Genomic DNA, 11,399 nt, shown 5'->3' with positions numbered 1-11,399 from the left:
TCCACTTTAATAGTGGGACACTGGAATGGAAATATATCGCTGGTGGATAGACGGACACCTGGAACTTCTTATGAGAAGCTTATCAATTCTTCTCTGAGAAAAATAAGAACTGTTCATGTCCACCCAGTGCATAGACAGTATTTTATCACTGCAGGATTGAGGTATGTTCTTCATAAAGTTTTGTGATTCAGGCCTTTTAAAGTTAGGAATATTGCTTTAGTTTGGATGTCAAAGATCTCCAACTTTTGTGATACCCCATATGGTCAAATAATTTTGATTTCTACACCAATTGAGGTTTTATTGAATGTGATTTTTTTAAAAGAGAGATTCTTTTGGATTTAATAAATAGTGAAAATATTAAACCAGAACACATTTTTGTTTTCCGTGGCATCACATGCATTTAATTCTAGTCTCTTGAGAAGAAAACTTATAAAAAAACCTGTATGTGACATAGAACTTGTTGGTCTGTGTTCATTTTTTTTCTCAGATTGGAAAACCAAGTAGAATCTTGTTGTCTACACAGTGTAAAATTATTACAGATTAGAATGTTCTGTCTTAATTGTTCTTCAGTGTAATGAGTATTTGAGTGTCTAATTAATGTTCAGCACTATTCGAGAGCTCACTAAAACTGAGAATTATTCTCCCCTTACAGGGATACTCATATTTATGATGCAAGGCACCTGAATCCCAGGGGAAGCCAGCCTTTGATTTCTTTGACTGAACACACAAAGAGCATCGCTTCTGCATATTTTTCACCTCTTACTGGTAACAGAGTAGTGACCACATGTGCTGATTGTAAGCTGAGGTAAATTGGGGAGATAGAAATGTGTTGTTAAGGAATCTAAAGAGTCTGTAGCTACTGTGTCAGTAAACTGGTAGCTTTACTACTGCTCCCTATTGAATTGCTAGTATTATTGTTTTGTAGCCATTTCTCTGTTCCTAGCCAGATCAATAACCTATATTTAATGGCTTTTCAAAAGTTTTTGGGCCTGGAAATTTCCTTGAGATCAGCAGGAAAGGTCTATAGCTACTTCAGGAAGTAGATGTCAGGCTTTCCTTTGAGCCCTGAGCAATCCCAGAATTCCCAATAAAACCAGGCTGTGATATGTTGGAAGAAAGATAATTTTAGCATAGGGACAAACTCTTATGTTGGGGATAGTGGGGTCTGCCTTACATGTGAAATGCTGAGTGTAGGCAGGCAGAAAAGATAGCAAAAATTGGGCTTCTGTACAAACTACTGGTTACAGTTTTATGGTTTTAGCTTTTTGGTACTTCCTAAAATGGCTTTAAAAATGAAATGTAAACCGTTGAACAAAAATTAGAATGTAGTGCCAATAAAAAAGATGTGAAGAATGTTAATACAACCACAAAGGAAATGATTTTGTTCTCTTCTGTAATTCCTGGTTTTGCTTAGCATTGTAAGCATTTATTATTTTATGAGAGTTTTTACCTTAAGTGATTCTGGAATTCATTGGTTGAATAGTAGGACACTGGATGGAAATATATGACTGGTGGATAGACAGTATCTGTTGAATGTATCTGTTGAATATATATTGTGGGCCCAGCTCTAGAAAGGCACCTAATTTCTGTTATACTCTTCTATTGGGAAGAGCATGGTTTTCGGTTTGTGACAAATACCCAGTTAGTTTCTAGTAAAGTCTGTGAGCATTACCCAGGTGGGTGCATTAAAAGATTTAGTCACCATGCAGTGGCAGCCCATTGTCTCTTTTCCACCCATACAGTTTTCTTTGTCTCAGAAGCTACCTATTTTTCCCATTTCTTTCCATTTGCACTGTAGAGTTTACATTAGCTGTTAATGATTCACCTTTCTGGTCATCTAAGTAGGCAATAAGCTCTAGTGCCAAGAAACTGCACTGGAATAGCTAGGTGCATAAAGAAGGGGGAGGTGGTGTGATGTGGGTAGTTTCTTTCTCTACCTGGTAGAGGCTTCTGGACTCTTTGAGTTATCCCACAAGAACTTCTCCCCTTGGTTGCTGGTCAGTCATAGTCTTGCCAGCATCTGAAAATGACATTGTTTAGTCCCTCACTAATGAGTCTCATGGGGGAATTGCTCTTGATATGTGCATGCACTTTTAGGTTATTTGTACATTTTCAGACCATATCCCTTTATATATGATCTATATTGTGATTTCTAATAGATTTCACCAGATTATCACTTTATAATGTGCATTTTACATTTGGGGTAATAGCATTTGAATAAATTATTTCTACACTAAACTATAAAGCACTGAATTTTATAATATTTCTTGTAATTTTTGTTAAAGCCTGATCCTATATATTTTAAAATAGCAATCATATTTCATATCATGAACCAATGAAAAGCTTGTTAAATACACTGATGTTTCAGAAAATTTTTAAGAAACAGTAAAAAGGGTGTTACTTTATTCCTGATCTTTATTTTGCAGAATCTTTGACAGCAGCTGTATATCCTCTCAGATTCCTCTGCTCACTACCATCAGGTAGGTTTCCATATGCTGAATAATGTAGACCCTGGATTGCTATCAGCTATTTAGAGTGCATACATTAGACATCTGATGATCAAAGAGATGTAATAAGTCTGATTTTTGTATTACATTAAGTGTCCTAGGTTGCTAGTTCCTATCCTGTTTAGAAGTGTTCTTGCTTCCAGGTTCACTGTATTTTTAAAGAGGTTCAGTCTCTTAGTCAGTAGCTGTTCTCTACAGCTGGGTGGTTCTGTTTGGTTAAGGTGGATGACTGTATTCCACTTGAATTATTTATGGTATCTTATTAAAGAAGATTGTAACTACTTACCTACTGTGAGGCCAGCTGAAGCTCTCTTTGTTTATACCTGTTTGTTGTGAGCTTAAATGGTTTCCCCACCTTCCCACTTACTTTCTTTGGTTACTTTCTTTCTTTTTTTTGCATCTGCTATTTTTAATGTATGTACAGTATTTTACATCCAACTTGCGTCAATGCCTTCTTCCTAGATGTCTCTCTTTGTGAGTATTTATGGAGTTGGGAATAGGGTATGCAATATGTTGATTGTTGCTTCATGCATTTTATAGTCTGTGGAAGCTACATTTAAGTGTGTTTGTTTCCTTTCTCATAAATTGTCCCTCTTCATTTCCTTTTTCAAACTTTATGCCCATTAAACCTTGATTCTTCCTTCTCCCTCCCTTCCAGACCTTGGCAACCACCTTTCTACTTGACACTTGATGAGTACTTATAACTACTTTAGATACTTTATATGAGTAGAATCATGGTACTTGTCATTCTTTGACTAGTGTATTTCACTTGACATCATGTCGTCAGTGTTCTCTTATGTTCTAGCATGTGACAGGGTCTCATTTTTTAAGGCTGCATAATATTTCATTGTATGTGTAATCCACATTTTCTTTATCCCGTTTATCTGTTGAAGGACATTTGGGTTGTTTCTACCTTTTGGCTATTGTAAATGCTGCAGTGAACATGGGTGTGCAAATATCTCTTCAAGGTCCTTTGAATTATTTTGGGTATATAGCCCAGAAGGAGGAGTTTTTTAATTTTTGAGGAACTTCCATATTGTTTTTCTGTAAGGGCTATACATTTTACTTTCTGATACTACCAGCAGTACACCAGGGTTCTAATTTCTCTATATATTCATCACTTTTCTCTTCTTCTTCTTTTTTTTTTAAGTTTATTTATTTATTTATTTTGAGAGAGAGAGATACACACACACACACAGAGGCAGAGAGGCAGAGAGTGGAGAGACAGAATCCTAAGCAGGCTCTGCACCATGAGCACAGAGCCCGATGCAGGGCTCGAACTCAAGAACCCATAAGATCATGACCTTAGCTGAAGTCAAGAGTCAGACACTTAACCCACTGAGCCACCCAGGTGCCCCTCACTTGTTTTCTGCTCTTTTGTTAGTGATTATCTAAATGGGTGTGAGGTAATATCTCACTGTGGTTTTGATTTGCATTCCTCTAATGATTAGTGATATTGAACATCTTTTCATATGCTTTTGGCCATTTATATATTTTCTTTGTAGAACTGTCTATTCAAGTCTTGCCCATTTTTGAAATGGGTCATTTTTGCTTTCAATTTTTTAAAAATGTTTTTTATTTATTATTTTGGGAAAGAGAGAGAAAGGGACAGAGCACAAACAGGGGAGGGGCAGAGAGAGGGGGGAGACACAGAATCCAAAGCAGGCTCCAGGCTCTGACCTGTCAGCACAGAGCCCAATGCAGGGCTCAAACCCACAAACTAAGATCCTGACCTGAGCTGAAGTCAGATGCTCAACTGACTGAGCCACCTGGGCGCCCCTAGTTTGAGTTGTAGGAGTTAGACTATTTTGTAGGTTGCCTTTCATTCTGTTGATTGTTTCCTTTGGTGCACAGAATTTTTGAGATTCATATAGTCCTATTTGTCTGTTTTGCTTTTGGTGTCATATCCAAGAAATCATTGCCAAATCCAATGTCCTGAAGTTTTTTCACTATGTTTTCTTCTAGGAGTTTTGTTTCAGGTCTTATGTTTAAGTCTTTAATCCATTTTGAGTTATTTTTGTATATGGTGTAAGATTACTGTCTAACTTTGTTCTTTTGTATGTGGATATCCAGTTTTTCTGGCACCATTTGTTGAAGACACTCCCCTTTCCCTATTGTGTGGTCTTGGCACCCTTATGGAAGGTCATTTGACCATATACATGAGAGTTTATTTCTGGGCTCTCTGTTACGTTGGACTGTATGTCTTTATGCCAGTACCACTCTATCTTAATTACTGTTACTTTGTGGCATATTTTGAAATCAGGAAGTGTGAGGCCCCCAACTTAAAAAAAAATCTTTTTTTTAAAGATTATCTTGGCCATTTGTGGTCCTTTGAGCTTACATATCAGTTTTAACATTATTTTTCTGTTTCTGTACAAAATGCCATTGGGATTTTGATAGGTATTACATTCAATTTATAGATCAGTTTGAATAGTTAAGAACATTTCAACAATATTAAATCTTCCAATTTATGGACATGATGTCTATTTATTTGTATCTTCTTTGATTTGTTTTTGTAGTGTTTTGTAGTTTTCAGTGTACAAATCTTTCACTTCTTTGGTTAAATTTATTCCTATGTATTTTATTCTTTTTTTGTAAATGGGATTGTTTTCTTAATTTCCTGTCCAGATTGTTCATTGTTAATGTGTAGAAATGCAACTGATTTTTGTACATTTATTTTTGTATCCTGCAATGGTGCTGAAATTGTTTTAGTTTAACAGTTTTTTATGTGAGTGTAGAGTCTTAGAATTGAATTTTATGTGAGTGTGGAGTTGTGTCATGCAAACAGATAATTATACTTCTTCATTTCCAGTTTGGGTGCCTTGTATTTCTTTTTCTTGTCTAATTGATCATCATGTGAGTGTTCAGAATGTCCCCCTTATCAAATGCTTGTTGGTGTAATGGTGATGTCTCACAGGTAGGATCTAGCTACCTGTACAGTTGTGAACACCTGGCATTTAGATTAGTGTCTCTAGTCCTACCAGATTTATGTTGGTAAGAAACATACTTCGGGACTGTGTTGGATAGAAATGGCAAGAGTGGGCATCCTTGCCTTTTCCCTGATCTTTGAGGAAAAGCTTTCAATCTTTCACCATTGAGTATGATATTAGCTGTGGGCTTTTTGTATATGGCCTTTAATATGTTTAGATAGTTCCTTGTGTTCCTAGTTCATTGAATGTTTTTATCATGAAAGGGTATTGATTTTGTCGAACGATTTTTCTGCATCGAGATGATCTCATGGTTTTTGTCCTTCATTCTGTTAATGTGGTATATTAAATCATTTGAGTTTTGTATGTTGAAACATCTTTGCATTCCAGATACACATCCAACTTGATCATAGTGTATAATCCTTTTAATGCACTACTGAATTCAATTTGTTAGTATTTTGTTGAGGATTTTTGCATCAGTATTCATCAGGGATGTTAGTCTGTCATTTTATTTTTTTGCAGAGTCCTTTTCTGGTTTTGGTATCAGAACAGTGCTGGTTTCAAAGAAATTTGGAAGTTCCCCCTTAATTGTTGGGAAGAATTTGATGAGCATTGGTGTTTATTCTTTAAATGTTGGGTAGAATTCTCCAGCAAAGCCATCTGGTCCTGGGCTTTTCTTTATTGGAAGGTTTTCGATTGGTGTTTTAATCCCCTTAGTAGTTAGTTATAGGCTTAGATTTTCTGTTTCCTCACGGTTCGGTCCATGAGGAAATGCCATTTCTTCTGGGTTAACCAATATGTTGGCATATAATTGTTTGTACTGTTCTCTTGTAATCCTTTTTATTTTTGTGACATAAGTTTTAATGTCCTCGCTTTCATATCTGATTTCAGTTACTTGCATTTTATCTTTTATTCTTTTTTTTCACTTTTTTTTCCTAATCTAGGTGAGGGCTTGTCAATTTTGTCGATCTTCTCAAAACACCAACTTAGTTTTTTTTTTTTTCTATTGTTTGTTTTTTTTTCTATTGTTTTTCTATTCTCCATTTCATTTAGCTCTGTTTTAAATTTTTCTTTTTTAATGTTTATTTTTGAGAGACACAGAGAGAGGGACAGAGCATGAGCAGAGAAAGGAGAGAGAGAGAGAGACATAGAACCCAAAGCAGGCTCCAGGCTCTGAGATGTCAGCACAGAGCCTGATGCGGGGCCCGAACTCATGAACTGTGAGATCATGACCTGACTTTTAGCTCTGCTTTAATCTTTATTGTTTCCTTCCTTCTTCTAACTTTTGGTTGAGTTTGTTCTTCTTTTTCTAGTTCCTTGAGGAACTAGGGTGTGTTGATTTTGAGACTTTAGTGTTGACTGCTATACATTTCCCTCTTAGTATTGCTTTTGTAGCATCCCATAAATTTTGGTATGTTGTGTTTCATTTTTAATTTTTCAGATATTTTCTTTCTTTTTAAAATTTTTTCAATATTAATTTTTGAGAGAGAGCAAGCATGAGTTCGGGAGGGGCAGAGAGGGAGACACAGAATCTGAAGCAGGCTCCAAGCTCTGAGCTGTTAGCACACAGTCTGACACGGGGCTTGAACCCATTAACTATGAGATCATGATCTGAGCCCAAGTCTGACACTTAACTGACTGAGCCACCCAGGTGCTCCATTGTCAGATATTTTCTAATTTCTCTTGTGACTTCTTTGAGCCCCAAATATATTTTTACTTAAAAATTTATGGAATATAAAATGATCTCAGGGTTTGGTTATCAGGGGAATACAAATACAGGATTATAGATTCTATTAAAATGGCAATAACCTGGATTATATATTTCTTATTTCTAGGGCTTCTTCTATTTGTATGTTTAAAAAAAAAGGAAGGGTGAGGATTCTATTGAGCTAGGAAATAGTGAACAAAAAAGGTGCTTTTTTTTTTTTTAACTTTAGAGGGAGATTGCATGAGTTGGGGAGAGGGGCAGAGGGAGGGAGGGAGGGAGAGAGAGAGAGAGAGAGAGAGAGAGACTGACTGACTCTTAAGCAGGCTCCGTGCTGAGCAGGGCTTGATCCTACAACCCTGGGATCATGACTTGAGCTGAAATCAAGAGTTGGTTGCTCAACCAAATGAGCCACCCAGGTGCCCCCAAAAGGTGCTGTTTTAACAGAGAGTAACCATCCACTGAGTACAAACCACTGTACTTGGCACTGGAGATTCAGAAGTACAGAAGACATCATCTCTGTCCTGATTTTCACTTTCATTTTTTTTTTTTTTTTTTTTTTTTGAAAGAGAGTGAGAGAGTACATGCATGTATGAGCAGGGGAGGAGCAGAGGGAGAGGGGGAGGGGGAATCTTAAGCAGGCTCCATGCCTAGTGCAGCCGGGCTCCATCTCAAGACTGTGAGATCATGACCTGAGTCAATATCAAGAGTTGGATGCTTAACTTACTGAGCCACCCAGGCATCCCAAGAAAGGAACAACCATGAAGGGACTAATTTTCAGGGTTTTTTTTTTTTTAAAGTTTATTTGTTTATTTTGAGAGAGAGAGAGAGAGAGTGAGCAGGGGAGGGGCAGAAAGAGAGAGAGAGAGAGAGAGAGAGAGAGAGAGAGAGAGAGAGAGAGAATGTGAATGAATCCCAAACGGGCTCTGCACTGTGAGATCATGACCTGAGCTGAAATCAAGAGTCAGACACTTAACTGACTGAGCCACCCAGGCACCCCTAGTGTTCAGTTTTATATGAAGGATGAGATTAGGCTGATGGTAACTCAGTAACTTAATGAGAAGCTTGGCAGAGAAAACCAGCATTTAGGAGCATTGCCATGTTTACTGTCTGCCGATTGCTGCCTTCAGTTATTTAACACTTACTACCTTTAAAAAACTTGCTTTTTTCACTAGGCACAACACCATCACTGGGCGATGGCTGACCAGGTTCCAGGCTGTGTGGGACCCTAAACAAGAAGACTGTGTCATAGTTGGCAGCATGGCTCATCCACGACGGGTGGAAATCTTCCATGAGACAGGAAAGCAGGTGCATTCTTTTTTTGGTGGAGAATGCCTTGTCTCTGTGTGTTCCATCAATGCTATGCACCCAACTCGGTATATTATGGCTGGAGGCAATTCCAGTGGGAAGATACATGTTTTTATGAATTAAGAAAGTTGCTGAGTGTTTGGTTTAGCAACACCAATTTGTTCAAATCAGTGTCTAAGGAGCCTAGTAATTCATGTGCCTTGGTCTGTTTACTTGTTCATATGTTCTTCTTAGCAAATATAAAATTGCTTTATTAGTAAGAACTGTGAGCAGAATGTACTTTTTAGTAAGGGAGAAGGCTTTTAAGTTGTTTCTGTAGGTTGGGGAGGGAATTTGAGGGGAGGCTATGATTGCTTCAGCACTTTAATCAGGCAGTATATTGAGAAATTCTAGCATTATAAATTACAAAGCTTTGGTTATTATTAAAAGTTTTTGTGGTTTAATGATACGGGTTTTGATAGTGACATTTGGATTTGTGGTTTATTTTATAGTTTGGAGTGAATATTTATTTCTAGACTCATATACTGGAAGAGATCCTAACTTAGTGATTTTCAAACTTTTAATTTTTTTAAATAGAGAGCTCTTTTTTCCCCCGCCTTTAAATTCAATGTTATGTGAAATCCCAAGATAATTGTTGAGAAGCCTTAGTTGACTCGGGCAGGGCCTGGGTCTGTGTGTGCTGACCCTTTGATCTCCTCTAGATGGCTCTTGAGACATGGCTGAGGAATTCTAGGTCTTCTAGGAACAAGGTTTGGATCTGCCTGACCCTTGTAAGCCAGGGTGAGACTGCCTTCAGACCAGTGTTTTCCACACTGTGGTTTATAGCTATTCACATGAAATCAGTTTAGCCATGACCAGAGTTTAAAAAAAGGAAAAGGAAAGAAATAGTAAAGAATAGGAAACATAGAGTAAGGGTTGTTTTGTGAAACTTAGTTATATATGCATGCATACTTGTACGTATATATGCACATGTATATTCTGATGTAAAATATATGTCTTTATTATTGTGGTACTGCTGTAGGTCATGGTTTAAGAAGTGAAAGCTCCTGCCTTAGAAGGTCTCAGATACACTTACCTATCCCTGTCTTTAAACTCTCCAGAGGAGATTTATTATCTTCTTAAGTGAATACCTTCATGCCTAATTCATATTTGGAGGAAATGTTGTGAAAAACGACTTTTGGCATTTTTTGTCATAAATTTTTTTTTTTCCTAGAAGTTAGGGCAATTTGAAAGTGTTTGTTGTTGGAAGGGTAGCTACAAAATCAGTGACTGACATTACTGTAAGATATTACCTTTTTGCTAGATATTTACCTTGTTGCTCTTCATTGACAAACTACTACTGAAGGACCATTATAGTTTTTGGCAATATGTTTGAATTCTAAGAGGAAATGTCTTCTCAAATTGTGTATCACAGAAATAAAGTCACATGTATAATTTCCTTCTCTGTAATTATTGAGGCCTAGTTTATTAAATAGGTTATAAGTAATAAGAATTCTGTTTTCTTGATGAGAGGATTATAGAAATTGGAAGTGAAATGGAAATATTCATTTATGAAATGGAAGGGAAAGCTAAGTGAGGTTGACTTCTATTAAACTGCCCTGGAGATAATAAATGAAGCCTGTAGGCTCCTTTCCCTTTTCTTTTCTTTTCTTTTCTTTTTTTTTTTTTTCCCCCCTTTCCCTTTTCTACACCACTTCATTTCACAGGTCCCAGAGTGTGGCTACTTTTGTGAAAAGTGCTGTTTTTTAAAGATATTGAAAAATACTCTCATTGAAATTAGTACCATCATTTAAGCTTTGAATCCTTGGTGGTAATTGCCCGGTTTCTGCAATAAATGTTAGCAAATTCTTGATGTTTGTCACTTTTGTGGTTTCTTTTGCCATTTTAGCTTCATAAACTGTACTATTTATATCTAATTCCAGTTAATAGAGTTCTGTCTTCTTGATGCAATGCAGGAAGGAAGGAAAGTGAGTGGGGACTTGTTTCTCAGTGATAAGCTCTATAATGGAGTAATTGTTTAAATCTACAAAGCACATAAAGGAAAATTGTCTCCCTTAGGACATCCTTAAACTGTAATCTGTTGTGAAAGGTACTTCTCCCAGAGACTTGTTTAAAGCTTTATGGCTTCTGTAATTATTCGTATGTTATGATTGCTTTCTCTCTTTTTTTAAGTTGGGCTTTATGATATCTCTTAAGCACGTAAGCTCTGTATTCCTCTTGAGTCATTTTCTTTGAGATGCCCACCCTTTTATGCCTTTAAGGAGGAAGGAGACTATTCTCAGGCAGACAGGGACTTGGTCAAACTTGGAGAGACTTAAAAATGATTAGGAATTAATAAATCTTAGTTCCTTAAGTCCTGTTTTGGTATTCATGCCTTTGAGTTTCCTTTCCACAGAGATGACTTTGCAAAGGCAGTTCTCCAGGAAAGCAGGGAGCTTGGGGCTGTGTACACAAAGATTTAAATCCTTTCAGTCAGTTATAGTACATGGGGAGGGAGGAGGGCAGACACATGTACCTTCTGTATCAATCCAAGAGGAAGCAATATATGCCCTTTAACTTCAGGTTCCAAAAACTTAGGTGTCCTTTTGCTAGGCTGTCCCTTCTGATTTAGTACTTTTTTTGGTTTTTCCTTTTTAGTATGGTATTGATGGCCAGTAAGGAGTCTTAGTTCCAGGACAGCATAAACCCATATTTTGGTTCATTTGGTTATAAGTGTTTTTGGATTTTCAAATGAAAAGGTGAAATTTTGTGAGGAAGATAACATTTAGTACAGAGGCAGGAGTAAAACATTTTAAGGTACCTCTTCCTAAAATGAAAGCAGTGCAAGAGGAAATGTTTTAAAATATCTTTTGCCTGTTTGATTCTACTCCATCAGCAAGTTGTAGGGGTGTGTAGAGGAAGCCTGTTCATGTGCTAAAACCAGGAGTGTATTCTCTTGTAGAGGGGCCTGGT

General features: G+C 37.0%; 1 protein-coding gene across 4 annotated transcripts in view; it reads left to right on the top strand.

Annotated features, from left to right (window-relative positions):
- The window catches only part of WDR76 (WD repeat domain 76), a 61,732-nt gene extending 52,697 nt beyond the window's left edge, over positions 1 to 9,035 (top strand). For all 4 annotated transcript variants that reach the window (XM_060618715.3, XM_060618713.3, XM_060618718.3 and 1 more), the window contains 4 exons: positions 1 to 161; positions 653 to 805; positions 2,427 to 2,480; positions 8,315 to 9,035. The exon at positions 1 to 161 is cut by the window's left edge and continues 57 nt beyond it. In XM_060618715.3, coding sequence (XP_060474698.2) covers positions 1 to 161; positions 653 to 805; positions 2,427 to 2,480; positions 8,315 to 8,570 — 624 coding nt within the window. In that variant the 3' untranslated portion in view covers positions 8,571 to 9,035. The remainder of the gene's footprint in view (positions 162 to 652; positions 806 to 2,426; positions 2,481 to 8,314) is intronic.
- The last annotated feature ends 2,364 nt before the right edge of the window (positions 9,036 to 11,399 follow it).

Source organism: Panthera onca, chromosome B3 (assembly GCF_046562875.1).
Source record: "Panthera onca isolate mPanOnc1 chromosome B3, mPanOnc1 haplotype 2, whole genome shotgun sequence".
Classification (NCBI taxonomy): Eukaryota; Metazoa; Chordata; class Mammalia; order Carnivora; family Felidae; genus Panthera; species Panthera onca.
Note: the sequence above shows the minus strand (reverse complement) of the source record. Positions and strands in the feature narration are given on the sequence as shown.